General features: G+C 45.1%; 1 protein-coding gene across 3 annotated transcripts in view; it reads right to left on the bottom strand.

Annotated features, from left to right (window-relative positions):
• phkb (phosphorylase kinase, beta) overlaps positions 1-27,715 on the bottom strand; it is a 447,849-nt gene that overhangs the window by 35,125 nt on the left and 385,009 nt on the right. For 2 of the 3 annotated variants that reach the window (XM_072518192.1, XM_072518194.1), the window contains 2 exons: positions 24,954-25,011; positions 697-787 (listed from right to left, as the gene is read on the bottom strand). In XM_072518192.1, the coding sequence (XP_072374293.1) occupies positions 697-787; positions 24,954-25,011 (149 nt within the window). Of the gene's footprint in view, positions 1-696; positions 788-17,688; positions 17,780-24,953; positions 25,012-27,715 lie in introns of all 3 variants that reach the window. The other variant, XM_072518193.1, reaches the window with a different exon arrangement.

Here is a 27,715-nt window from a genome sequence, read left to right as displayed (position 1 = left end):
CACTCAATGGGTTGTAAATAAAATAGAATTCAGTCAAATCTCCGAAGATCCCAGGAGGCATGAGTATACCAAGAAATTGTTCATATGTTGTCACTTAATTGGAAAATTCATTCAAAGGAGTTTGAAAATATACATCAGCCATGGGAATTTATATTTTCATAGCTGAACTTTTGGGCGGATAAAAAAAGGGCAAAGAATGGTGACTATGTAAGAAAATGTACAAACATTCTGCTCATCAGCACTGACATCCCTTACACAGATGGATAAGTAAGAAGGTGTTATTCTTCTTGGGAATTTGGGCCTTGACAAATTGGCTGACACGTCTCCTTACATAACAGCAATGACTTCATTTTAAAATGTACTAAGTTTCAGTGTTTCGGAAGTCCTCAGTTTATGGAATGTAATTTCTTTCTTTATAATGTTCAGGGGGAAGAATTTCTTTCATTCACAACAGCAATGTAAATGAGGCATGCCCAGGCTGGCACTTGTATGGACACTCTTTACAGGGCATGGGAATGGTATATTGGGTGGTTTAAATATGAAAATATTTTATTTTTTCACATGACTTACCCATGGATATGCAAGCATTAGAAAAATGTGGCTAATGAAAAAAATGCAAAATTAACAGCAATATTAAATAAAACAAAGAAAAATTACCAAAGAACTGTTATACTGTTGAGTAAGGTATGTACTTACTTGTTTACCCTGAACTAAAACCCTAGTAATTGATGGAGCAAGGCTGTCCACTTGTTTACCTAAAATACTTGCAGTGAAGCGTACATTAGACCTGGTAAACAAAAAACATAATTCTACTAGATATTAGCTGTATTAAATAATTCAAAGTAGAGCCAACTAACCCTACAGTATTCAAACATATATTCAATGATCAAGAAAATAATTCTCATAGCACAAAACTATTATAACAGAAATTAAATACTTTCCACTCTAGTCTGAAGATACTGAATAGTTGGAATAGTTGGAGATACTGAATAATTTCCAGAATATCAGGAGACCCAAATGTCCTTAGCCTCGTAAGAGCTCACAATCAATTTTCTACCGCATTCATAATATCTAAGAGGCACCTATCTGTGTGCACAATTTTTGTTAACTCGATTTAAAAAAAAAAATGTGTCAAATTGAACCAGGAATGCCAAGGATATTTCCAAAGAGTTAATAGTAAAATGAGAACTTGTCACTCCTAGAGATCAGAAATTCAACTCTGAATTTCTGAACGAGCAGCTTATCTCGAAATAAGCTCAGGAGAGCAATCAATCTGCTTGACTTGTTTCTGGTGGTCCCAGTTGGTTGTAAAACCAAAGTAGACAGAATGCTAAGAGAACTGACAATGTAAATGTAATTAATTCCTTAAAAGTAGAACATGTAAACTCATGGCACAACCATGATAAAAACAAAATTTAAAGGAATGATATGCAAGAAACAATCCATTATATATGAAAGTAATAAAGATTTGTAGTCAAGATCTGAAGAATATTCTCCTTAAAAACACTGACAAGGTGTATAAAACAAAGGAAGAGCAGCTCTTTGAAACCATGCATGAAAATTTGTATTTACATTAATATAACTGCAAGTTTCAGCTTCAATAATGACTAGCATTTTTGACTCCCAATATTGATATTTGACACACTTCTATTTTAGACTCAATAGTTCGGTTTTAACTTGGAAGTGAGTTCTTTGCTTGGGCCCAAGGCTGGTTGAGTTCGTTTCAGATGTCTGGCATTTTAGCCTCTGACATGAATCTAACCCACCTGATTTTGGGAGTTAAAATTCAGCGACATTGTGAACCAGAACTTTCTGTCAAAATAATAGTGAGGCTATTGGTTCTCACTGTTACCAATGCAGAAATGGTATAGTAACTTCAGGAAAGGAGCAGACGCAAATATTTAAAAGGCGCTGTGTGAGTTACATGTACGGCCGTTAAATTTGCAAAAAAAATGGGTGTGATCAAATGGCCTCGTCGCACCGGTCTCAGTGGCATGATGAGGCCGTTAAATCTTGCACGAGGTCCCTCGCAACATTTGCGATGCTCGGAACACCTCGTGAGATCTCACGATATGCTGCAATCTGGATCTTGCCCTTGCTGGGAGAGATTCAGATTTACATATTTAAGTGAGCCATTAGGCTCTTTTAAACATGTCGGTGCCCAATTCCCATAAGGCCTGGGAAAGAATGTCCGCGCATGGAGACCTCACTTTGGCGCTATTCAGCACTGTTTCACACAAACGTGGGCCAGACGTAACGGCACCTGGGAGGTCTCCTGGTCCATCGGAGGCCCTCGGGTGGTACCCTGGCACTCCCGCTGCCACCCAGGCACCTTGGCACTGCCAGCCTGGCAGTGCCACCCAGCACCATAGCAGTCCCACCCTGACACTGCCAGGAGCACTGCCAGGGTGCCAGGCTGGCAGTGTCAAGCAGCCCAGTTGCCAGGTTTCCTGTGCCAGGGATCAGGCCCGAGCATGCCCTGCCCTTAAGAGGTGGGCGTTGGGGTGGGGGTGGGGGCTCAAGGACCTATTAGAGGTATGTTGGGGCACCGGGGGAAGGGGGGGGCAGAGGCCAGGGTGGAGAGTCTTGGGGGGGGGGGGGGGGGGGGCGTCAAGAGATCAGGGTGGCATTTAAAAATGAGTGAAGTGCGGCCTCGGCGGGGCATTTCCGACTGATGCCATAAAAAGAGTCCCATTTGATCGCGCGGTCGTTCTTGATACTGCAGCGCCGAGAAAGGCCTTGCTATATGTGCCCAAAACAGGACTGTTTTTTTAGCGTTAAATCATGCCCAACATCTCATTGACTCATGAATATTATGAAGTTGCTTTATTTGCATTATATAATTCCTTCTGGTTAATTTCTGCAATTGCTCCAGGAAATCAGTGTTTCTAGGTTTTCCATCCAGAATATCTCCATGCCAGTAAATAACAAAGCCTGTGTTTTTCCATTTTCTGATTAATAAGTTTCTCTTTTGCCTTTCTGAATTTTTAAACAAATTAATTAAATGACAAACCCATTCTACTGCAAACACCCCGATAGGTTCTTGAAGTTGGCTGGAACTCATCGACCGGATGACTACAGACTCCAACTATGAGCGCCTTTAATGTCAAAACCTGGGAACTGTGGATCCTGATTAACAGTTGTTGCTCAGTGTTGCTTTTGAGTTTGGAGATTCATTCTCACTACCAATCACTCCAAACTCTGGTTTTGATTCTTGCTTAAAGCACTAATCCATGCCTGGCTCTCTCAGATATATAGACTGGTCTTGGCAGGGTTCTAAAGGCCAGATTTGGCACTAATCTGCTGCATCTGCTTGAAGTGATTGCTCTAAAGCTTCGTTTCAGCTGAAAATCCTACACGTTATGGCAGGGAAATGCACTGATACATTTATTTCACTTTGAATTCCAATAGAACTAGTTTCTAAGTATATGTTCTATTAAATTATTTTAATGTTCCAAACACACATGTTCAGTTCACTCCTCGCTCTTCGATAGGCAGGTTAAGCCTATGCGACCTATCTTTCACTCCTGCAAAATTGGCACTGATATCAAAGGTGATAGTGCGGGATCGACAGAATAAACCCAGCAGGGCCTCACGTAAATAACGTATTGCAAACTTCTCTCCACTAGCTGATCAAATTGACATCTTGGCCAGTGAATAGCAGTGCAAATGCGCAGCAGGAAGTCACAACTAGAGACCCGTGGGGATAGTCTTCCATGGCCAGTAAAGGCTGAAAGCTTGAAGCAACCACTAGGATCATGGGATGGGGACAGCTAGGATATTAAAGGTGTTATGTGGCCTGCAAGTTTCTGGATGCTGGGGAGAACTTCAGTACAGTGGAGTCAAAAATTCCCTTTCTTATGAGGCCTGAGAGAAGCTCTTCTTGGCCCACAAGGAGTGCCAAAAAGTGATTATCTCCAGCACTTACATGCTAAGTTAGCGATCCCCGCTTCAGATCTGCTTGCAAGGAATTCCACATTGACTTCCCCATCACAAACTGCTAAATTTTAGTAATTATGCTGAGGATATTCTAGGGCCTTGAAGGCTAATTATATCATGGCTGCATTTTGTGGCGGTCTCATCAAAGGATTGATTTATGTCTGGATTTCTCTGGCCATTTGCAGCTGGCGGAAATCTCTGGTCCTGCCGGCAGAATCCTCCCGCCCGTGGGTTCCCCGACGGTGTGACATGGTTTCAATAGGAATTCCCATTGACAACAGCGGTGGGAGGGAATCCTATGGCCAATGAACAGTGCACCATCTCCCGCTGCCTAGAAACATGCTGGAGAATCGCACTCTATATTTGCTAAGCTTTAAATGCAAAAAATTTAGAGTACTCAATTCGTTTTGTTTCCAATTAAGGGGCAATTTAGCATGGCCAATCCACCTAGCCTGCACATCTTTGGGGTGTGGGGGTGAGACTCACGCAGGCACGGAGAGAATGTGCTAACTCCACACGGACAGTGACCTGGGACCGGGATCGAACCTGGGTCCTCGGCGCCATGAGGCAGCAGTGCTAACCACTGCGCCACTGTCCCTGTTCAATCCTAATATTTTAACCCTCCGCCCTGTGTGGCTGTTAAAATCAAAGCCACTGTCTTTTAACAATAATGTTATTCTTCCTCCTTTCCCTATTCTTTTCAAAGACAAAGCAGCCTGGAATACTAAGCTTCCATTTATGTACAACTTGTAGCCAGCTCTCTGTAATGGCGAGTGTGTCCTTTGAACTGAAGTTGTTCGAATAATTTGCTTGTTTTATTCCTTACGCTGCATGTATTCGTGCAAAAAAACTCCAATTTAGTTAACAAACCTGTCCATATACACTGATGCCATTAATTTCTCAGTTTTAAAATTATAAACAGGACTGCTAAATATCAAAGACACTCTTTCCTATATTGTTACCTGAACTTGGACTATTTATTTATCTTTTACATTCTCACCATGGTTCTGATATTGATTTTTATGTTCAAGTTATCAGTTTGATCAGCATTTGGCCCAACCTTTATTAGTTTAAAGTCCTTTTTGCCATTTATCCTTTCAGCTAGGACGCACATCTCACCACAGTTCAGGTGCAGTCCTGCAGTACGAGAATACTGTGTATGGAATACAAATATTGTACTACAATCTTGGATGCATTTCACAGGTCTGGCAGCATCTGTGAACAGTGAAGCAGAGTGAACGTTTCAGGTCAAGGGTCTTTCTCTGGAACTGAAGAAGATAAAAATGTACCAGGTTTTGAACAAGTGAAGGAGGGTGATGGAGGAAGAACGAAAGGGAAAGTCTGCGATAGGATGAAGGGTGGTAATACTGACAGCATTTCAAAAAGAACTGTTCCCTCTGCCATAATGTTGTCCACTCCTCAATCACCCCCAAAACTGTGTCCCTCTTCTCATGGCACCATGCAAATGCAGCAGATGTGCTAATGTGGGAGATGTACACCTGCCCTTTTACCTCCTCTCTCCACACCATCCAAGGCCCTAAACACTCCTTCCAGGTGAAGCAGTGGTTTACATGTACTTCTGCATACTTAGTACATTGTATTCATTGGGAGGCTGAATGCAGATTGGGTGTCTGCTTTGCAGAATGCCTCCACCCAGATTGCAAGCATGACTGTTGAGCTCACCATTTTAATGTTCCATTTTGTTCTCACCTGTACATCTCCATTCTTGGCCTGCTGCACTGTTACAGCGAAGCTCCACACCAGCTTGAGGAACAGTACCTCATTTTTCAATTAGGTACTTCAAAACCTTCTGGACTCAAAGTTGAGTTCAGCTATTTCATCCTGTAAACTGTGTCACCCTAATTTTATTTCTGTTTTCTTTGCAGGTAATGGCCTTCACACTGTTTTTCAGGTTTTTGCTTTCAGGCACAGCTGTTCAGTACTCTGCCATTCACATCCACTTTGGAACAACCACTTCCTTTGCCTTTTGTACCATTACAATTTTTGTAACTTAATCTCTACTGCCCTCCACCCCATCACAGACTTTTTTCTTTTCTTCTTGTCCCCTCCACCTCCACCATTACATTTGCTCAACACCAAGATTATTTTTATCTCCTTTCAATTCTGAAGGAAGGTCCTTGACCGGAAAAGTAAACCTTGCATCGAAAATGTAAGTACATTTGCATCAAAGCTTTTCGTTTTGCACTCATCAGGGCAATTAACAAGAAGAGCAAACGTAAACTGAACTACAGTTTATACTGTATGAGAAGGGAGCGCTGATTGGCTGGCAAGTGGACTCTGGTTGGTAGAAGTGTTGCCGTGGAGAATGGGGGCATCAGTTGATGGTGACTGACAGTTAACTGCCAAGCATTGTTTGAAATTTAAACCAGGCAGCTTGACTTTGATTGGTCAAGTAAATATACTGAAGGATGAACCAGCAAATGGCTGTCTCGGCAGTATAGTGGTTAGCTCTGTTGCTTCACAGCGCCAGGAACCGGGTTTGATTCGCGGCTGAGGTCATTGTCTGGGCGGAGTCTGCATGTTCTACCTGTGTCTGCGTGGGTTTCCTCCAGGTGCTCCGGTTTCCTCCCACAAGTCCCGAAAGACGTGCTTGTTAGGTGAATTGGACATTCTGAATTCTCCCTCAGTGTACCCAAACAGGCGCCGGAGTGTGGCGACTAGAGGATTTTCACAGTAACTTCATTGCAGTGTTAATGCAAGCCTACTTGTGACACTAATAAAGATTATTATTATTTTGGCCAGGATTTTCTCTGCAACCCGCTGTGTGTTTCTCATTGGTTGGCAGTGGGATCTTCTGATCCCACCGTCAGCAGGGTTTTGTGTTGAACGCACCCCTCACCACCAGGAAGCCCACACCGGAGGTGCGGAAGATCCCTCTAGCGTAAATGTGTGTACATGTTGGGCGGAATCTTACCATATTTTTTCGAAGTGTCAGTTCCTGTGAGAAAACCGGGGAGAATCCTGCTGATACTGGCGGGAAACCTCATTGAATATTCAGCTTCGTTAACAATTTAACTTCCCCATGATTCATGCTGTGCTTGTGGTGACTTGCCTCTGACACTTTCTCCCCGGGAAAGTGCTCAGTAAGGTGTCCTTTTAAACTCCTCCCTAGTACTCCCCTGCATTTGTTCCAAGCCCATTCAGGGGAATGGCTGCCAGGAAGACAGCACCACGATTCACAGAGGGATCCCTCACCAAACCCCTGGATGGTGTGGAGCAGAAGTGTAACATACTCTACCTGCAATTCCGCAGATGCACATCAAGCAAGGTCACCACTCCCGCCTGGGAGGCATTGAATGGTCACGATAGTGAGTGGCAATTTGTTTCGTAAGAAGTTAGGGCAACAGTGCCGGAAGAAGTTGAATGACCTTCTTCGTGCAGCCAGGGAAAGTCTGACTCCTAATGTGTTCCACTGCACATCTTCACACACCCATCACGCCTCTGTGGTGACCTCTTTCTGAGCCACCTCATGGATTCCCTCCCCCATTTGCATGGCCACCCCCAGTAGATAATCTGCTCTTCTTATCCCCACTCCAACTCACATCCCACGCATGCCAGTCTTCATCACCATCTGACCCAGCAGGATTGCTGCCTACACTCTCCCCAGCTGTCTCATTGCAGGACAAACTGGAGCACAAACGGCGTGAGTGGGCACAGCGTGCCAGAGCCATGCCAAAACTAAGAAGCCTAATGCCCTATGAGAAGAGAGCACTTGAGCTGGCAGGCGAGGAGCAGGACTGCACTGATGCAGAGGACGAGGTGGGGGCAGTAGACAAAAGTGACATGTCGTCATGGTGCAAGCCTCAAAGGAGTTAACTTTCTCTATCATCCATCCACTGTGATGCACTGATGCCATCTCACTTCCCTTGCACGTCAATCAGTCGAAAGCCTGGACCATCCACATGCTCTCTGGAGACCACAGACCAGATCAGCTCTGAGGAAGACATTGCAAAGACAAGCATAGAGGAGGCATCACAGCTGTCACCCGTACCCAACACCAGTGCAGATACTCACATCTCAGTGGGATTAACCAGTAGGCAGGCTTCTGGGTTGCTCACTGGTGAGTACCTCACAGGTGAAGATCCACATCAGGCGGAGGAAGAAATGTCCCAGAAATCGAGCAGTCGGAGCGATGTCAGAGCCCAGCACTCTGCCGAGCCCCTGGCCGATGAGGTTTGGTTGTCCCAGAGCAGCTCAGCTGCAAAGACAGAGTCGCAAGCACCAGGCAGGGTGACAGCATCGCTCCTCAGACTGCAAGGCTGACTGGAAGAATTCCATCATCTTCTGTCTGAGGAGATGGTGCCGTCACTCCGACGCAATGACGCCAACATTGCAAGGGTGGCATCCGCAGTGGAGACTTTGGTGCAGGACGTGCACTCCATGGGGAGAGGAGGGAGGGGCTGTCTGCGGCATGATTCAGCTCATGACCTCTATGACTGAGGCCATGAGCTCCATAGTGAAGGCCTTCAACTGCATGGTGCAGAATCCACCAGTGTCAGCACCTGAGGATGGAAGGGCTTGTGGCTCTCACTTCAGCTGCTGTCCTAACCCATGGAGGAGCCCAAGGCCCCCTGGGTACCTAAAGAGAAGAGGATAGGTAGGAGCGTAGCCCAGGGCCTTCCACCCAGGAGACCCTGGAGGTGTCCAGCGCAACTGACACCCCCTCCCTATGAGTAACACACTTCCAGCCCTGCACACCGAGGGAGGCAGCACTGCAACACCCATGCAGCCTGAAAGTAGACCCAGACCCTCAAGGTCCACGGATCCACCCCCTCAGTAGACACCCACAAAGGTCAAAGGTTATCTCAGGTAACAAGGCGTGGAAGTCAGCAGGCCTTCTCAACCTTAACTGTGGGTCCTGGGAATACACCTGGACATAGCAGGAAGGTGAGGAAGAGTAAGAAACTATAGGCATGGGTGGGCACGGCTGAACCTAGGCACTAGTAGAGATAGGTCACCATTGTAATGTCACACATTTATTAAAAATCACTTTATTCGCCCATACAGATCCTCCACGCTTTCATGTCATGGCGCCATGCTCCTCAAATCCCTGCACACACTCGGCTCTTCATCCCTGTGGAGTGTGAGAATGGCAGCACCATGTGTCGCTCACCTCCCACACCGACGATGACCTCGCCAACGAGAATTGCGCTTTCTGATCATTGCTGAATTTTTCATCCGCATTACTGTTCACGCAGACGTCTAACGTGGGCTCAAAATCACCACAGTTCCTTCTGTTTGCAAAGAACCGGGCCCTCCGTATCAATGTATGTAGTTTCCAGTAAATGTAAATGCGACACACTGTGACCTGACTGACAATTCAAAATTGACTGTCAGCGTAATTCTTTGCACACTGATAATAGAACATAGAACATAGAAAATACAGCACAGAACAGGCCCTTCGGCCTACGATGTTGTGCCGAACCTTTGTCCTAGATTAATCATAGATTATCATTGAATCTACAGTGCAGAAGGAGGCCATTCGGCCCCCTGAGTCTGCACCAGCTCTTGGAAAGAGCACCCTACCCAAACTCAACACCTCCACCCAACACCAAGGGCAATTTGGACATTAAGGGCAATTTATCATTGGCCAATTCACCTAACCCGCACATCTTTGGACTGTGGGAGGAAACCGGAGCACCCGGAGGAAACCCACGCAGACACGGGGAGGACGTGCAGACTCCGCACAGACAATGACCCAAGCCGGAATCGAACCTGGGACCATGGATTTGTGAAGCAATTGTGCTATCCACAATGCTACCGTGCTGCCCTTAAGAACAAATAAATCTACACTATATCATTTTCCCGTAATCCATAATAATTGAGCAAATGTTGGCCAATCCCAAAATCTCATCTAATGTTGGACAGTGTTTTGAGTTTTGAAAGCAAAGGCTGGTTGGGTGTGCTCTGTACCTTGCCCATTGCGATCAATGGAAGGGATATGATTGAAAGAGTTTGCACGTTCTCCCAGTGTCTGTGTGGGTTTCCTCCAGGTGTTCCAATGTGCAGGTTAGCTGGATTGGCCATGATTAATGTGCAGTAGAGTGCTCTTTTGGAGACTCAATGGGTCAAATGGTCTCTTTCAGCACTGTAGGGATTCTATTTGCTATTATCCACCAGTCTTTGTGATATACGGTCTACATACCTAGCATCAAAGTGGCACTGAAATTCACATACCACAGTACTCATTTGTGTGATAGGCAGAATATCGTTTTGGCTTGACAGCAGCATCCTGTCAGTGGTGAATTCCACTCATGTTGCTACTGCATAGTAGCAGAGTGAAATAGCTAACTTTAATAATAATAATCTTTATTAGTGTCACAAGTCGACTTCATTAACACTGCAATGAAGTTACTGTGAAAATCCCCACACTCCGGCGCCTGTTCGGGTACACTGAGGGAGAATTCAGAATGTCCAATTCACCTAACAAGCACGTCTTTCGGGACTTGTGGGAGGAAACCGGAGCTCCCGAAGGAAACCCACGCAGACATGGAGAGAACATGCAGACTCCGCACAGACAGTGACCCAAGCCAGGAATTGAACACAGGTCCCTGGCGCTTCATCTGTTGCTTAGAATTCTTTGCGATATCTTGACCTTTTGGGGCAATGTGAGGTAGACTGGACAGCTTTCAATGCTGTAGACTGTATGTCGCGAAGACTGCCAGATCGTGCCAAACAGCATGTCCCATCTGCTGTTCACGACGGACAGGCTACAGACCATTGCAAAACTCAAAGCTCAGTGTGCTATGAATTATGCTGGAAATCAACTAAAGATGGTCTTCTGTTGGGCTGCAGTGTTTTGCATTTGCGGGTGCTGAAAGCTGTATATATTACTACACAGGGCTCTGTTCTTTGCAGACAAAAAGAACATGTACACACATTGCACCTGTTTCAGCGAAACAAAATAAATGAGAGAGTCATTTGCTGGTTCATTCCTCAGGGCAATGCCTTATCAGAGACAAGCTGTCTAGTTTAAATTTCAAACAATGCTTGGCAACTAACTCTTAGTCACCATCAGCTAGTATATCGTCCATGGCAACACCTCTACCAGAGTCCATTTGCCAACCAATCAGAATTCTCTTCTCATACAGTATAAATTGTTGTTCCCTTAGATTTGCCATTCTTGCTTATTGTCCTGATGGTACAAGATGAAAAGATTCAACAACTTTTTCAGCAATACGAAAGTTCCATTGACACCTGTTAAAGGTGTAAAAATGGTTGGCGGTGAGTATATGCACATTCTGCGCCAGAAATAATTAATTCATCATATTGGGAAAGCCTACCGTGCAGATAGTCCGAAATCACATCTGATACAGGCATCAGCTCCTTTGTGTGTGCGAGCAGAAGGCCTCATGCTTGTTTGAGGCCACGATTCTAAAACCAGGTTGTCCTGCTACATTCAGGATAAACATCCCAAGAGGGACTGCTGGAGGTGCCACCAAACAGTTAAGTGCTTTTTAAAAACACTTATTTAAATGTAGAGTCGGGAGGTGCAGGAATGTTCCTCTTGGCTTACCACTGTCCTGAAGACAGTTGCTGGCACGGATTGTTCCCCTTTCCTTTTGGTCACCTCACCAACTTTCTCGGACCTACCAGAATATTGCTGCTGGGGAAGAGGCACCTTAACCTGGTCCTTTTAGAACCACAGCTGATGAAGCTGATGATATGATGGCTGAGATCAGGTTACTGGCTTCTAGAGCATGTTGTCCATATCAGGCCAGAATACGGGCCTGATTAAATTTCTTGGGGTAGAGGGGGCAATCATCAATGTGGGGGCAAACTGTGTTCAAAACTATTCTAGTTTTCTGGAATGAAGTTAGAGTGCAAGTTTCCACTCAAACGTAATTAAATAATCCAAAAAGTAGAATTGCTGAACCAGCGTGATTGGGAAATGTTTTGGAACAAAGTTTAATTTTTTTGCCATCCTTAATATTTTTAAAAGCAATGACCTGGTGCAGTTGTATTAATACATTTGACAATGGGTTTGTCATAAAAAATTATGCTTGTGAGCGTCCTGATTTTAAATAACTGAAAACAACTTTACAAAAACTGTACAGAATCATTTAATAGTTACATTGGTGTAACGTGAGCCAGTTTATTAGTAAATGAAATACTTTTAATTTTGAAAGCTTTTCTTAAGATGTTGATAAATGCTCTCATGTTTAAGCAAAACAGCTTAATTTTAAGGGTCTCCCCAAAAGTCCACAATTACCAGACATTTGTCGATTTTGTAAACCACTACAAAAGATTACGGAAATTCAATTTGGCCAAATTGAAATTTGGGTAAATTGTGCTAGAAATACCAAAGTAACTGATGCAGATTCTGCCCTGAATGAGCTTGTCAGCATGTATGCCCTCCTTATTAACAATAAAGGCTTTATTGGAACCCTTATTGCTCCGACTACATATCCAGCTGCGCATGGGAGTGGGAGCAACATGTAAGCCACCATTCATGTGTAAAGGACACTTGCTAGGAATTATCATTTTTAAATAGGATCTACCATTCTTCCATTTGGATGGAGAAAATGTCAATAATCCTGGTTACCTGCAGTGATTCTTACACCAACTGTCACAAGAAAAAAACTGAAGTATGTTTTTATTCAGCAGTAGTTAAATTTAGCTCATGACCCACATTGTAAAAATACTCTATATCCACAAACTGCATGAGAAGAACTACCATTAATCTCAGCTCCTCCTTGACAGCTGTTAATTCCTGACTCTCGGTATGGTATTAAAAACAATACAAAATTGATAGGAGGACTGTGGGGAAGTTCAATGCAACTTTTAATATTTGTCTCTGCGTCCTTCCAGCTTCCACTGTTCCATACATTCTAATTTCTTGGAAATTGATTTCAGAGCCCCCATATTATCTCTTGCTTCTGTCCCTCCTCAGCATAGCTACTGCCCCAAGACATGTGCTTAATGTACTCAGACTCAACCGTTCCAATGTTCTCTTGAATGATCTCCTAGTTTCCATGCTCAGTTACCCTCAATTCATCCAAAGCTTTGTTAACTGTATCCCACAAAAGTAGAGTGGGGCTGGTGTCAGCCCCATCACACTCGGATTCATCAGATCAAGTGATGCAATACAATATGGCAGTGCATTCAATATATTTTTTCTCCTACAATATATTCAAAATGTTGCTGTCCAAATAAACAACTTCAATATAGTACATTTTAGGATTTCACTTAAAAAATGCAACAATATTTATGCCTGGGACTATACACCCAGGGTGCGATCTTCTGGCCACGCTGCGTCAGAAAAGCAGCTCGCCGCAGTTCAGAGTGTAATGTGGCCAGTGAAAGCCGGGAGACCCCGTTCCTGGAATCTGCCCTGCTCACAACACCTTGCGAGATTCAACGCAATCTCGCGAGATGTTGCAAGGGGAATCCTGCCCACAATGGGCAGGGTCAGCTTTTGGCAAATCTGCATATTAGAGCGAGGTAGTAAGCCTTACTAGAGTGCAGATTCTCAAGGTGCCTGAGGCTTTGGGTTTCAATCCCTTCGCCTCGGGGACCTCGGGCGAACGCCATTCAACACTGGTCCCCACAAACAGGGACCCGATGGAACGGCACCCAGCTGCATGCCCTTTGGGCAGGGTGGTGCTCTGGCACTGCTGGTGCCACCTGGGCACCCTGGATTTGTTTTGTGGGCCTCGGAGATCTGGACACCAGTTTTAAATGACATCCCGATCTCTCGTTATAACAGAATTCCAGCGAGCAGAGCTCCCTAGTAAAATATGCGGCCTCGGCTGTGCGTTCACCATTTCGGCCCCTTATTCAAAGCGAGTTGTGTTGAATGGCCATGTGTTTTTCTGCACTGCGAGTGCCAGGAAACACACGGCTAAATGGGCTTGCTCGGGAACTTTGTTGCCTCTTGGGAAGATCACGCCCCCAGTTTTCATCACTGTATGAATTATTGGTAAATACATGTCCAACAGCGCTGGGTCGTCCTTCCTTTCCTTGACAAACTTTTCAGAATTTATCATTAAAATGATTTACATTAAAATGAGCTTCAGAGTGAAACACGAGGCAACATTCTCTGTTTGGTAGACCATATTCTCCTGCCGGGAGGTGAATTGCAACTGGTTTGTACAAATTGTGGTCAGAGCACTTCAGAGTTACTGAACCATGAAGGAAGATGAATGCAGCAAGGCTCACAGCTGTGTGTGTGTGGAAGCTGTTACTCACAGCCCAGTAAGGGAGATTAATGAATGGCTACAGCTCAAGGGTCTGATGGGTTTAAGCACAGGGCACTGCTTTCTCTTTCCAGGAATTGCCACATGGTGCTTCCACTGTCTGAGACAGCCGATGTATTGCCCAGGTGAGTGTTACAACAGTAATATTTTTCACTGCCTCTGTTTGGACAGCTCTCTAGTTTCCAGACAGGGATCTCTTTTCTGGGGGGGTCTCTGTGGGTGTGGTGGGGTCCCTTTTTTTAGGGGGTCTCTGTGGGGGGAGCCCCCTATTTAGGAAGTCTCTGGGGGGAGGGGGGTGTCTGTTGGGCAGGTCTGGCATTGTGGTGGTGGTGGTGGGTGGCCCTCGGATGGACTTTGGGGGTAAGTCCCTTCAGCAGTTACCCCCTTGGCCCACCCCAAGGTCCACCACATCGGGGCCATGCTGGGTAATACCAGTACTTAATTCCGCTCATGTGATTCCCAGCCCAAAGGACCAGAGAATCATGTGGGCCCGGAGAATATGGTGCCCAGCCTGCTAGCGCTGGCGTGAATCCCGGTCAAGCATCGCAGGACACCGATCCAGTCCCTCCCCCCCCTCGCAATGCCCGATTCTCTGTCATAGAACATACAGTGCAGAAGGAGGCCATTCGGTCATCCAGTCTGCACCGACCCACTTAAGCCCTCACTTCCTCCCTATCCCGGTAACCCAATAACCCCTCCTTGGTCACTTTTTGGTCACTAAGGGCAATTTATCATGGCCAATCCACCTAACCTGCACGTCTTTGGACTGTGGGAGGAAACCGGAGCACCCGGAGGAATCCCACGCAGACACGGGGAGAACGTGCAGACTCCTCACAGACAGTGACCCAGCGGGGAATCGAACCTGGGACCCTGGCGCTGTGAAACCACAGTGCTATCCACTTGTGCTACCGTGCTGTTGCATCGGGATACCTGCTCCCAGCAATGGAGAATTTTGCCCATCATGTTCCGTTACACGTAGATCAAGGAAAGTACTTGTGAATATTGCTTCCAACATGCTTACATTTCAAATGACAGCAAATGCATTCTACACTCCAGTTTCCTGCTGTGCACATGGCACCTTCTAGATCAAAGTACATTTTCTTTCAAAGGATTGACTTGTACATTAAAGATACAAGTATCAATATCGGCAAGTAGAAATGAGTTGAGATTCAACCAAACAAAGGAACTTCGACTTCCAGGTCCGTATGCTCACCCGATGCCTGTGCCTATGTATTGTGTATTATGTATGTCCTATGTTTTTTTTCCTGTATAGAATAATCTGTCTGGACTGTACGCAGAACAATACTTTTCGCTGTACCTCTGTGCACGTGACAATAAAACAAATCCAACAGTTTCCATGATTATCGCTGCAGCTCAAGCTGAAATCTTCCAGCTCCATTTCATAGTTCTCCTCTCTTCCCTCGAGCCCACATCCTCACTCTTAGTCCTCAGTCTTTGAATCCTTCTGCTTGGCCCTAATAACCCTTTATTCCCCCCATTATCCTGAACCCCCTTTAAGTTGCAATCTCTTGAACCTCCATCCCTTGGCCCAATTTCATTATCAAGTTCCAATCTGCCACCGCCCACCCCCACAAAAATCCCAATCTGCTCCCTCGTCCCAATCTGCTGCCCTTTGTACCAATATTCTGCTTCACCATCCTGAGTCTGAATCTGTCACCTCCCCAGCCCCTTCATCCCAATCTGTCAGCCCACTCCAAATTCACAGCCTGCTCCTCATCCCAATTTGCCACCCCTATTCCTGGAGGCCCAACCTGTCAACGTCACCCCCCTCTCCCCCCCCCCATCCCTTGTCAGTCCCAGTCTGAACCCCTCCCCAATAGTCCAACTTTAGTTTTTCCATGTCCCCCGCCCCTCCACATGACAGACTCACTTCTGGTCACTCCTGAGGATTTGGGGGCTGTATCTCAATGCCATGTGGAGAGGGTGCTGATATCATGGATTGGCGGAAGAGCACTACAGAAATGCTAAATTTGAAGCCACAGGGCTCCAAGGCTGTAAAGAACATTCCCTGGGATACTTGCTTCAGCACCCCAGAGGCTGGGTGGAACATCTATGTGGGGCATATTTTTGTCACCCCCTGCTCTAAAGAGACGGAAGCCTATTAGTGACGGGCAGCAGCAGGAGGCTTAGTGAGAGAATGGTAAGTGAAAGGCACATTAATAAAAAGGTCAAAGGTAACTAGGTCAAAAGTAAAAACCATACTTTGCTCAGGTAAAGTGAACAAAATTTCAGACAGATTTAGACCAAAGATGTTTTAACTTGGCACTGGTACAGAGATAAAACAAAACCTCAGCAACGCTCATCATTTTTTCAGCATTACACTGGTTAAATCCAAAATGTTTAAATGGTCTGTCATGAACTACATACAATAATGTCTTTAAAAAAAGCATAAATAATATGCTTTGCATCAAAAATAGGGGAGATAGTGACGTGGCGTTAATGTTGTTGGACTTGTAATCCACCAGCCTCGGCAAATGCTCTGAGGACATGGGTTCAAATTCCACCAAGGCAGTTGGTGGAATTTAAAATGAATTAATAAGACAGGAATTAAAAGCTAGTCGCAGTAATGGTGATCATGAAACCATTGTCGATTGTTATAAAAATCCACCTGGGCAGTTGGCGGCATGGTGGTTAGCACTGCTGCCTCACGGCGCTGAGGACCCGGGTTCGATCCCGGCCCCGGGTCACTGTCCGTGTGGAGTTTACACATTTTGCGTGTCTGCGTGGGTTTCACCCGCACAACCCAATGATGCGCAGGTTAAGTGGATTGGCCACGCTAAATTGCCTCTTAATTGGAAAAAAAATTGGGTACTCTTAAATTTATTTTTAAAAATTAAAAAAAATAAAAATCCACCTGGTTTAAGAACGGAAATCTGCAATCCTTACCTGGTCAAGACTACAAGTGACTCCAGACCCACAACAATGTGATTAACTCTTAACTACCCTCTGAAATGGACTAGAAAGCCAACACAGTTCAAGGGCAATTAGGATGGGTAAAAAATGCTGGCCTTGCCAGTGATGCCCATATCCCGTGAAGAAATAAAGAAAAAAAATGCCAATGTGTACATTCTGAGACTTGCGATATGGGAATGCGATGGAACAAAGATGTCAAGATTTGATGGAGAGCAACAAGGAACTAACAAAAATGTTTAACAAGCACAGCCAAAAGATACGCATGTCAAAAATGTATGAGAACCTCAACTGGATGCACCCAAGCATAATTAAGAAAACCTGCAATTATTTAAATTCAGAAACTTATTAAATGGAAAGCTTTGGCTGCTCAGCAGAAGCATTACTAGCTGTCCAGTTAATCAAATGCATGCTCCAAATCTAGCACAAATGTAATAAGAAACCATTTCTAAGTAAATAGAATGGACATTATCTCTGGTGGTTGCTAGGAAAGCAATAGCACACAATTATGCAGTGCAAGACATTCATTAAATAAATCTAGGTGGTATTATGACACACTGAAGAAGGCACCAAATCTCACAATTGCTGTCCTAATTACCTGCTTCCCATGTACCAGCATTGTGGTAATATGTGGAGCCATAGAGGCAGCAACCAGTTCTAAAAATGCAGCACTGTAACGTACAGCCAACCTAAATATATTGATTATATAATAAGGTCACAGGAGTGAAAAGAAAGTTAGAGTTCTAAACATACAGCAAAATCTACATTTCCTAAATTGCAAACCATTTCAATGTAATAACCGTAACATTTCTGTCATTAAACAATGAAGCAATATTCGTAAAAAGAACAAATACACAAAACATGGTGAAACAGGTTAGGAATTACAGTCAAAAACCGATGATATGCTATAATAGAGGGGAACCAATCCCCCTCCCCCAAAAAGATATTGGAAGATCAACTAAATTATACAGCTCTGAATTTGAACACATATTTCCTCCACTAATGCCTGTCCAAGTCCTCTCCAATAGCATTTACGTCTACTCCTCTTGTTGGAAAATCGGCTGGCATGGCAACGACTGATATATTAAGTGATTTACTGCCTTACCGCACTCCCACACAAATGCAGCATCAACTATCAGATCCATTACAGAGCTGAAAGAAATGGCCAAAAATGCTTCCCCGACATTAACCACTTGCCCTCAGATACAGAGGTGAGATCTGGAGACAATCAATTATGGGAATCTGGCCAGCAACCTCCATAGTGCTGCGAAGCAGAGATTCCTAAATCAGATGGCACCATATGTGCTTGTTATTTGTTGATCCATCCCCATTTGATGTCTATCCAAAAATATCTCTTCAACTCCACCTAACCTGTATACAAAAAACAATTTTGCCTAAGGATATCTACCTTTATCCAGGGCAAAGGTTTATGGAAGTAACTACGCCAATTATGAGGGGCCTTAATTAAAAGCTATTAAAGGATAGAACTAAAGCCCCTGATTGATAGTTATATCGTAATTTTACTTTAGAATTCTGAAACTGTTGTAGTTGTAATACTAGATAGTCATTTCTGACATCTTTATCAAATGTTAAAACACAAACTTTAAAAAAAATCAACATAAATACTATTGTGGTTATTGTCCCTTGAAAGGCAACATGGCAGATTAAGGGTCACATGGCCAGTTTTGCCCTTAAAGGGACAATGGCCACACCTAAATAAAGTTTAAAAAGTGAAAGTAGAGATGATCATATTTTAAAGGGCTACTGCCAGTTCCAATATTTATTTAAAAATGACAAACAGAAGGCATGCAGAAGATATTTAAATATGGGATGGGTAAATTTAAATATATTCCCACACAAAATAAGGTGTAATGCCAAAGGTGAGGTGAGGAAGAAAATTAATTTTAATAGAGGTAGATAATAATGATTATAGTAGTGTAAATGTACAAAAATTTACATTTATTCAGCACCATTCAGATGATGCAATGTCCCTTGGTTCTTTAAAGGAGCATTATAAAACCAAGCATGACACCAAGCGATGGAAGGGGATAATAGATTGGATGAACAAATGTTAGGTCAAAGAGGTAGGTTTTAAGGGGTGTCTTAACAGAGGAAAGCAAGTTAATGAGGTGTAAGGAGGGTATTCCAGAGCTTGGGGGTCAAGGCAACTTAAAGCACAGCCACCAATGATGGAGCAATTGAACCTGGGGATGCAAAAGAGGTTTACAGGGGCACAGATATCTTGGGAGAGTTGTGTGACCTGGTGTAGGTTACAGAGATTAGGGGCGGGATTCTCTAATCCCGCAGCAGAGTGTCTACGTCGTTGCGTTTTACGACGGCATGAATGAGCCGCTGGCAGGACTAATTCTGTCCCTTACAGGGGGCCAGCACGGCACTGGAGCTCCAGCTGCCGTTCCCGGCGCGAACTGTGGGCCGCGGGATCCGCACATGCGCAGTGGCCCCCTTCAACGTGCCGGCCCTGACGCAACATGGTGCAGGGCTACAGGGGCCGACGCGTAGGAAAAGAGGCCCCCCAGCTAGAGCGGCCGGCCAGCCGATCGGTGGGCCCGATCGCGGGCCAGGCCACATCGGAGGCCCCCCCTCGGGGTCAAAACCCCCCCCTCCCTCCCCCACAGGCCGCCACCCGACCCTTCAACGCCGAGGTCTCGCCGGCTCAGAGCAGGTTAGAATGGCACCGGCGGGGCTCGTTTTTTTTTTCATGGGCGCTCGGCCCATCTGGGCCGGAGAATCGCGGGGGGGCCGTGTAGAGCAGCCCGCGACCTCCGCCGTGCCAACCACGCCGGTGCCAATGGCGCCGATTCTCTGCGCGGAGAATCGCGTGCTGGCGTCAGGGCGGCGTGGCCCGGTCACAGGGATTCTCTGGCCCGGCACAGGGCTGGGAGAATCCCGCCCATGGAGGTGCAAGGCCATGAAGGAATTTGAAAACAGGAATGAAAATTTTAAAATCAAGGCATTGCTTGACTGGGAGCCAGCGACCACAAGAGTGATAATTGAATGCGACTTGCTTGGAGTTAAGGAACAGGCTGCAGAGCTTTGGAATGACTTCAAATTTAAAAAGGGTAGAATGTGGCAGACCAGCCAGGAGGAGATTGGAATAATTGAGTGTGCAACAATGGCATGAATGAGTGTTTCCGCAGCACATGAGCTGGGGCAGTGGAAAGTTTGGGCAATGTTACCGAAATGGAAGTACGTTGTCCTAATGATTGTGCAGATAAAAGGTCAGAAGCTCATCTCAAGATCAAATGTGACACCAGTGTTGCAAATAGACTGGCCTAATCTCAGACTGTTGCCCAGCATTTAAATGGGGGAAATTTCTGTTCCTCTAGTACTGGATATAGGATAAACAGTCTGATAATTCAGCAACAATGTAGGAGTTGAGAGAGGTGGTGGTGAGGTAGAGCTGGATGTGCATGCTCGTCAGCAGTGTACATGAGAAAACTAAAGCTGTGTATTCACCAAGGAGCAGCATTTGATGAGAAATAGGTGGAACCATGGATAGACCCCTGGGAAAGGGACACACACACACCACAATAGTGTGGGAGCAGGAAGAGATGCCATTGTAATTATCAGGCTATGATTAGATAAATCAGAATGGAATCAGGTTGAGAGCCGTCCCAATTGGCTAGATGACATTGGAAAGGTGTTGGAGGAAGATGGTGTGGTCAACTGTGTTAAAAGCTGCAGAAAGTTCAGAAGGGTTTAAGAAGATGATTTGTAGTGCATTAAAGAAGCCGGGGATTATCTTTGCATTCCAGGGATATATAGGAATATTGAGCAGTTTAAGTAGACAAAAGCAGGATCTGATGGTGTTTCAAGTGGTCCAACTGAATCTGGTGATTGATGGTTAAACCAGTTGTCTATCATATGCTTTCAAGAAGCATTCCTTGGACTTAAGAGGCCAACTTGTAACCAAGGGAAAAGCGGAGATGTTTAATAAATACTTTACTCTACTTTTACAGGGGAAGCCAAAGGTGGGAATATAAGATTATGGATGAAAAAATATTCAAAAGTAATCTATATTAAAAAAAGTTAATGAGAGTAAAATTAGGAAAGTCACCAGTCTCAGATACTGAGAACTTCAAAATTTCAAGAAATTAGAATTACTGTGAAGAATTGACAGGTAGATGTAATACTGTTGTTCATGGAAGTGGAAAAAAATAGGCAGGAAGATAGAGGCACTTCTGAGCCTATCTTTGGGAAAATGTCTACAAATATGAATATGAATGAGTATTTAGAAAGATATGAAAAAAATCAGAGAATGTCAATGTGGATTTGTAAACGCTTGTCCACTGAATTTTATTTTAGAGAAAATCTAGCATATAGATAAAAAGAATGCAGTGGATGTTACCTTTTGATAAGGCAAGTTTAAAAAGATAAGGTACAGGCATTAAAGTACGTATCACTTCAGCTAGAGAAATAACTAGAGCTAAATATCTTTTTAGGTTGTTGAGACCTGTGGCGCGATTTAACGGCCTTGTTGCGCCCGACCTAGTGACGAGACCAAGCCATAAGTCTCGCAAGAGGCCTCAAGATTAGCATATTCAAATGATCCATCAGGTTCATTTAAACATGTGTTCGCAGGATTCTCCCAGAGCCCAGGGCCTAATGGCCGTGCCTGGCAGACCTCACTAGGGCGCCGTTTAAAATGTGGACCAGTTGTAATAGCACCTGCGGGCGGAGGGGCCCAGACCTGTAGAGACCCCTTGGCACAGCCAGAGTTCCCGGTTTACATTGCCAGGCTGGCAGGGGCACTGTCAGGGTGGCTGTGTGGCACTGCCAGGGATTGGGCCCAGTGGGGCCTTACCGAGGTTGGGCTTGCCAGCAGAAAATGACTCTGGTGTGGCCTCGGCGGAGAGAAACCCCACGAGACATAAAAAGCGGCAAAGTGCCATTGAATAGCGGGGTGTTTCTCGACTCCCTGGGCAGTCATACGCACTAGTGATCTGTATTGAGGCTCCTTTTAGGCTCCATTTACGTAAATGATCTGGATACAGGAATGATATTTTAAAGTTAATCAGGAATATGAAAAGAATAGTGAGGGAGTGAAGAGGGAGGTTTCAAGTGCTAAAAGGGAAAATAGAAAAACTAGGAGTAAAAAAGGAAAAATTAAGAGCCTATAGAAGCATATAAAATCAAAGGAATAGTTAAAGGCAAGGGGCTAGATTCTCCCCACCCCGACGCCGAAATCGTGGTTGTCGCCCGGGCGGAGAATCCATATCCCACACGGAATCGGGGTCAGCGCCGCTTCCCTGATTCTGCAGGTCCCGAAAAGCAGCATACTCTCGCTGGGGCCATTGCTGGAGGCCTGCTCTGCCATTCTCCGCCCCCGACTGGCCGAGGTCCCGAAGGCATGGACCATTCATGGTCCGGCTGGTCAGGAATCTTGCGTGGCAGCTGCGGATTCAGTCTGCGGCCGTCCTGGTTGGGAACGGGCCGATCGGAGAGCAGGGGGGGGCCTTGCATGTGGCCGGGCAATGTTTGGGCGGCGATCAGGGTTAGGCATGCGGCCGATTGGGGGGTCTATTTCTAGGGTCAGCTCCGCGGTTTGAGTCCGCCATAGAGCACAGCGCGGACGCTGGAGGCCGCTGCCGTGCGCAGCCTCCGAAATGGAAATGCGGGGGCCCATATCTGCAGCAGAAGCTGCTAGATTTATGCCGGGACCCTGCTAGCCCCTTGCAGGGCTAGGAATATGTGGCCCTTTTACGCCAGTTTTTCTGGCGTGAAAGTCCACAGTCTTTACGACAGCGTGGGGACATAGTCCCAATAACGGAGAATCCAGTCCAAGGGCTGTGGTGTTGCGTAAGAACTAGTTTTGAGTCCATTACCCTTTTCAAGTTTCATAAACAACCTTGGGTGTAGGCAGTAGCATTATAAAATTTGCAGGATAGTTTGGAGGACATTTAAGGAAAGATGTAAAGGCAGTAAAATGATACAAATGAGGTTTAGTAGATACTACCAGGGATGAGGGATTTCAATTCCGAGGAGAGGTTGGAAAAGGTATGACTGTTCTCCATGGAACAGAAAAGATTGAGATGTGACACCATCGAGGTTTTCAAGGTGCTGAGAGAATTTGATAGAGAAAATAAGGGGAAAAACCCGTTCTGATCAGTGGGTCAATAATTAGAGGTCATCGATTGAAAACTGTTGACAAGAAATCTGGAAAGGCGATGAGGATTTTTTAAAATTCAGAGGCTTTTTGGGATCTGGAACACGCTACCTGAAAAATGGTATAAGATGATTCCATAAATAATTGTACAAATGCCTGAGGATGAGAATCTCAGAGAATAGTGTTATGGACAAGAAGGAGGCATGACTGCTCTTTCAAAAGACCAACATTGGCATGACGAGCCAAGCGGCCTCCTTTAGCGTTATACATTTCTATGATTCTATGAAGATTAGACCACTTGGGATGCAGGACATGTTATTGTGGCGATAATACACTGGTGTTTGTAATTAATGGTGGAAGTAAGAATGTAGGTTTACTAGGATGAGAATATAAGACGGTTGATGGGGTTGGCTGCTGAAAACAAAAAATGTTCTGAAAGAAAATAGTAAAACTCAAGATGACATGCACCATAAGCTGTTAAAGGAAGATTGGGGAGAGCAGAAGCTGAGCCTCTTTTTTTGAAAATACTGCTATTGCCAACACCTCTGGGGCGAAATTCTCCGGTATCGGCGCGATGTCCGCCGACTGGCGCCCATGACGGTGCAAATCAGTCAGGCATCGTGCCGCCCCAAAGGTGCAGAATGCTCCGCATGTTGGGGGGCCGGGCCCCAACCTTAAGGGGCTAGGCCCGCGCCGGACGAATTTCCGCCCCGCCAGCTGGCGGAAAAGGCCTTTGGTGCCCCGTCAGCTGGCACGGAAATGACATCTCCGGGCGGCGCATGCGCGGGAGTATTAGCGGCCGCTGACGGCATTCCCGCGCATGCGCAATGGAGGGAGTCTCTTCCGCCTCCGCCGTGGTGGAGACCGTGGCAAAGGCAAAAGGGAAAGAGTGCCCCCACGGCACAGACCTGCCCGCGGATCGGTGGGCCCTGATCGCGGGCCAGGCCACCGTGGGGGCACCCCCCGGGGCCAGATCGCCCCGCGCCCCCCCCAGGACCCCGGAGCCCGCCCGCACCGCCTTGTCCCGCCGGTAAGGTAGGTGGTTTAATCTACGCCGGCGGGACAGGCATTTTAGCGGCGGGACTTCGGCCCATCCGGGGGGAGAATCGCGGGGGGGGGCGCCAATCGGCGCGGCGCGATACCCGCCACTGCCGAATATCCGGTGCCGGAGAATTCGGCAACCGGCGGGGGCAGGATTCACGCCAGCCCCCGGCGATTCTCCGACCTGGCGCGGGGTCGGAGAATCTCGCCCCTGTTTCAAAAAAAAAAAGAGTAGAATAACCTGAGTAACTACAGACTAGATAGTCTAACATAAGTCATGGGAAACCATTAGGCACTGAAATTGGTTTTGTTGGAAGAGAACAATGAGGGACAGTAAATTCCTGCAGGACTATAATGAGGAAAATAAAGGAGAAAGATTAGAAAAAATATTTTCCCACAGTATTATATGAACACTGAAAGCTTTATCACAACTGGATGCAGGGACATGAACTTAAAAATGAAATGGATAAACATTTGACAGCGGCGACTACACAAGGATATTGGGGGGGGGGGGGGGGGAAATGGGTTGGAGCACATAGTCTTAGGTTTAAGAGCTTGAACCAGCACTGGTTTGCCCTTCTGACTGACTTCAAAGAACACAATCAGCATTTTAATTTTAAGTATTTCAAATACAAAACATAGGCATTTAACATAATACTTGGCACAAAGGGCAAATTAAAGTGCAGTGTACAGACCAGTGTTTCTTGCTGCCTGAACGATGATAAATTCTTTCCAAACGATCTACAACAGTACCTGAAAATAGAACGTATTTTTTAACAAGACACAATATCATACAATAGAAAAACTTAAGAGAAATTAAATTGATAAAATCAAGGACTGCTGAAAGCAGCACCATTTTAGGATTCAGCTGCAATGATTCCGGTGCAATTGTCGGATTAAATAATTGCCATTTGAATTAACTTGGAGTATAGCAAGGTCTTACAGCTGTCACAATGCATTCAGTTGTTTAAATATACAACCAAGTAAGCAAACTGTTTTAGCATATTAAGATACTATAAAGAATAAAAGAATTATGCACTTTGGTAAATCCTGAGAATGAATAATAGTTTTTTTATACAGAACACATACATAGTTGGACTGGTGGATTATGTGGCAGTTTAACCACATGTATTAACAATTATTTCAAATATGAAAATTTGATAGCAATAACTAATTTTCACTGAGATCCAATCTGAACAGTCAGTCCTGATAAAACGGGTACTTATTGTCAAAAACACTGATTAAACTACAAACCAAGTTAAGCAGAGATAATGGTTTATTTCTAAAGAGAATCATGCAGCAATAATACAAAATAATTGACGAGAGAATGAACAACAGTTCTATGTAACTAGCTCAGGACGTTTCCACAGATGAATAAAACAATTTTAAAAGGGTGAAAAATAAATGCAGTCTTCATAATATCTTTAGGATCTAGTCATAAAGGACAGTGCATATTATCCCCACCACACTCAGAACTTTCACTGACAATATGTAATCGAACACATCTCAAAATGTCTTCCAAAACAATGGTTACTTTAAAGTGCAGTCAATGCTGCTATCTGGCCATCTTATGGACCCAAATTCCCATTGATGAAAAAAATTAATTAATTAAATTATTGTTTTGATTGGAGTCTATAGCACAGAAAAGGGCTATTCAACTCAAATGTCTGCCTGCATCTATGCTCCACACGAGCATCTTCTCTTTCCTCTCCATCTAACTCTATCAGTGTAACCTTTTCTCACCCGTGTGCTGATCCACTTTTCCCTTAAAAGCACCTGTGCTACAAAACTCAATTACTTAAACATTGACCAGAACATCAGAACTCCATGCCTAACAGTTGACTAGACTATCATTAGAACTCCCGATTCATAAAATCATAGACTCCCTACAGTGCAGAAGGAGGCCATCGCGTCTGCCACGGCTCTGGGAAAGAGCACCCTACTTAAGCCCACACCTCCACCCTATCCCCGTAACTCAGTAACCCAACCTAACATTTGGGACACTAAGGGGAAATTTAGTGTGGCCAATCCACCTAACCTCCACTTCTTTGGACTGTGGGAGGAAACCGGAGCACCCAGAGAAAATCCAGGCGGAGACGGGGAGACAGTCACCCGAAGCTGGAATTGAACCCGGGTCCCTGGAGCTGTGAGGCGGCAGTGCTAACTACTGTGCCACCGTGCCGTCCAAAGTTGTTTGAGGTCATAAACCATCAGGTACAATCTTCTTTAAATTATGAGGTGAGGTCTTTTTAATGTGCTAACATGGAAGCGCATTAATCTTTGCTTGGATGTCCATACAGCTATCTTCCATTGTTTATATTCAACGATATTGGATAAACCTTAAGACACATTTTAATGAGCATCACTGGCCCACAATTGTAAACAAGACCCAGAAATTGCAAGCAACAACTATACGGGCGATTTTGCACCCCTGTTCGGCATGGGCGTAAATGGCAACGCGGGAACAAAATCTTGCGAGAGTCGGAAAATGAAATTCTCGCCAGCGAGATCTCGTTTCCCGATTTTCACAGCCCCTCACCGGTCACATAGAGGTTCCCACAATTTAAACGGATTTTAATCAATTTTATTCTTAACGGGTCTCCCCACCACATGATCCCCCCCACTGAATATTTAAACGTCGCTGCTGTGACATCACATCAGCGAGGTTTACAACAGGTATTTAAAAACAGGATTCAGTCGAGCGGATCCCGCCGGGGTACCAAGGTCAATATAGCCACTAGGGCGAGAGGGACATGCCCGGCCAACCTGTGCCAGGGATGGACCCTCTGGGGTGCTCCATTGGGGGGTGGCGAATTCCCAGTATGTGTCTTGGGGCGGTGGGGAGAAGGGCCTATGCTTTTGAAGGGGGGAAAATGAGAGCCCCCGATTCCCCATTATGATATGATTTATGGTCCTGACATGCCACTTGTTCAGAAAGAGAACAATGAAGCTGTGGTGTATCATCCCAGCAGATAGTGAAATATTCCGAGAAGGGAAGTATTCTTAAATTTTTTACTTTCCTCTCCTTTTCTCTCTTTGTTAATCTACTCTCTGAATAATGCTCTTGATTCTAATTCACCATATTTCTTTCTCGATCCTTAAAGTTGTTTCAGGTGATAAACCATCGCGTACAATCATCATGGAGTCTCAGATGTCCAAAGATGTGCAGGTTTAGGTGGATTGGCCATGCTAAATTACCCATTAGTGTCCAAAAGTTTAGGTGGGGTTACTGGGTTACGGGGATAGAGTGGTGGAGTGGGCCTAGGTAGGATGCTCTTTTGGAGGTCGGTGCAGATTCAATGGGCTGAATGGCTTCCTTCTGCACTGTTGTGATTCTATGAACTTTTGAAGTCAGAAGTCAGTGTGCTGTTATCAATTTCCATTTCTAGCAATTTGAAGTATAAAAGTAATACAATCTAAATGGTGAAGAAAAAGATCCAATTCCATATCACTTGCT

The sequence above is a fragment of the Scyliorhinus torazame genome, chromosome 10, assembly GCF_047496885.1.
Source record: "Scyliorhinus torazame isolate Kashiwa2021f chromosome 10, sScyTor2.1, whole genome shotgun sequence".
In the NCBI taxonomy this organism is placed as follows: Eukaryota; Metazoa; Chordata; class Chondrichthyes; order Carcharhiniformes; family Scyliorhinidae; genus Scyliorhinus; species Scyliorhinus torazame.
This window is presented reverse-complemented; position numbering and strand designations above follow the sequence as displayed.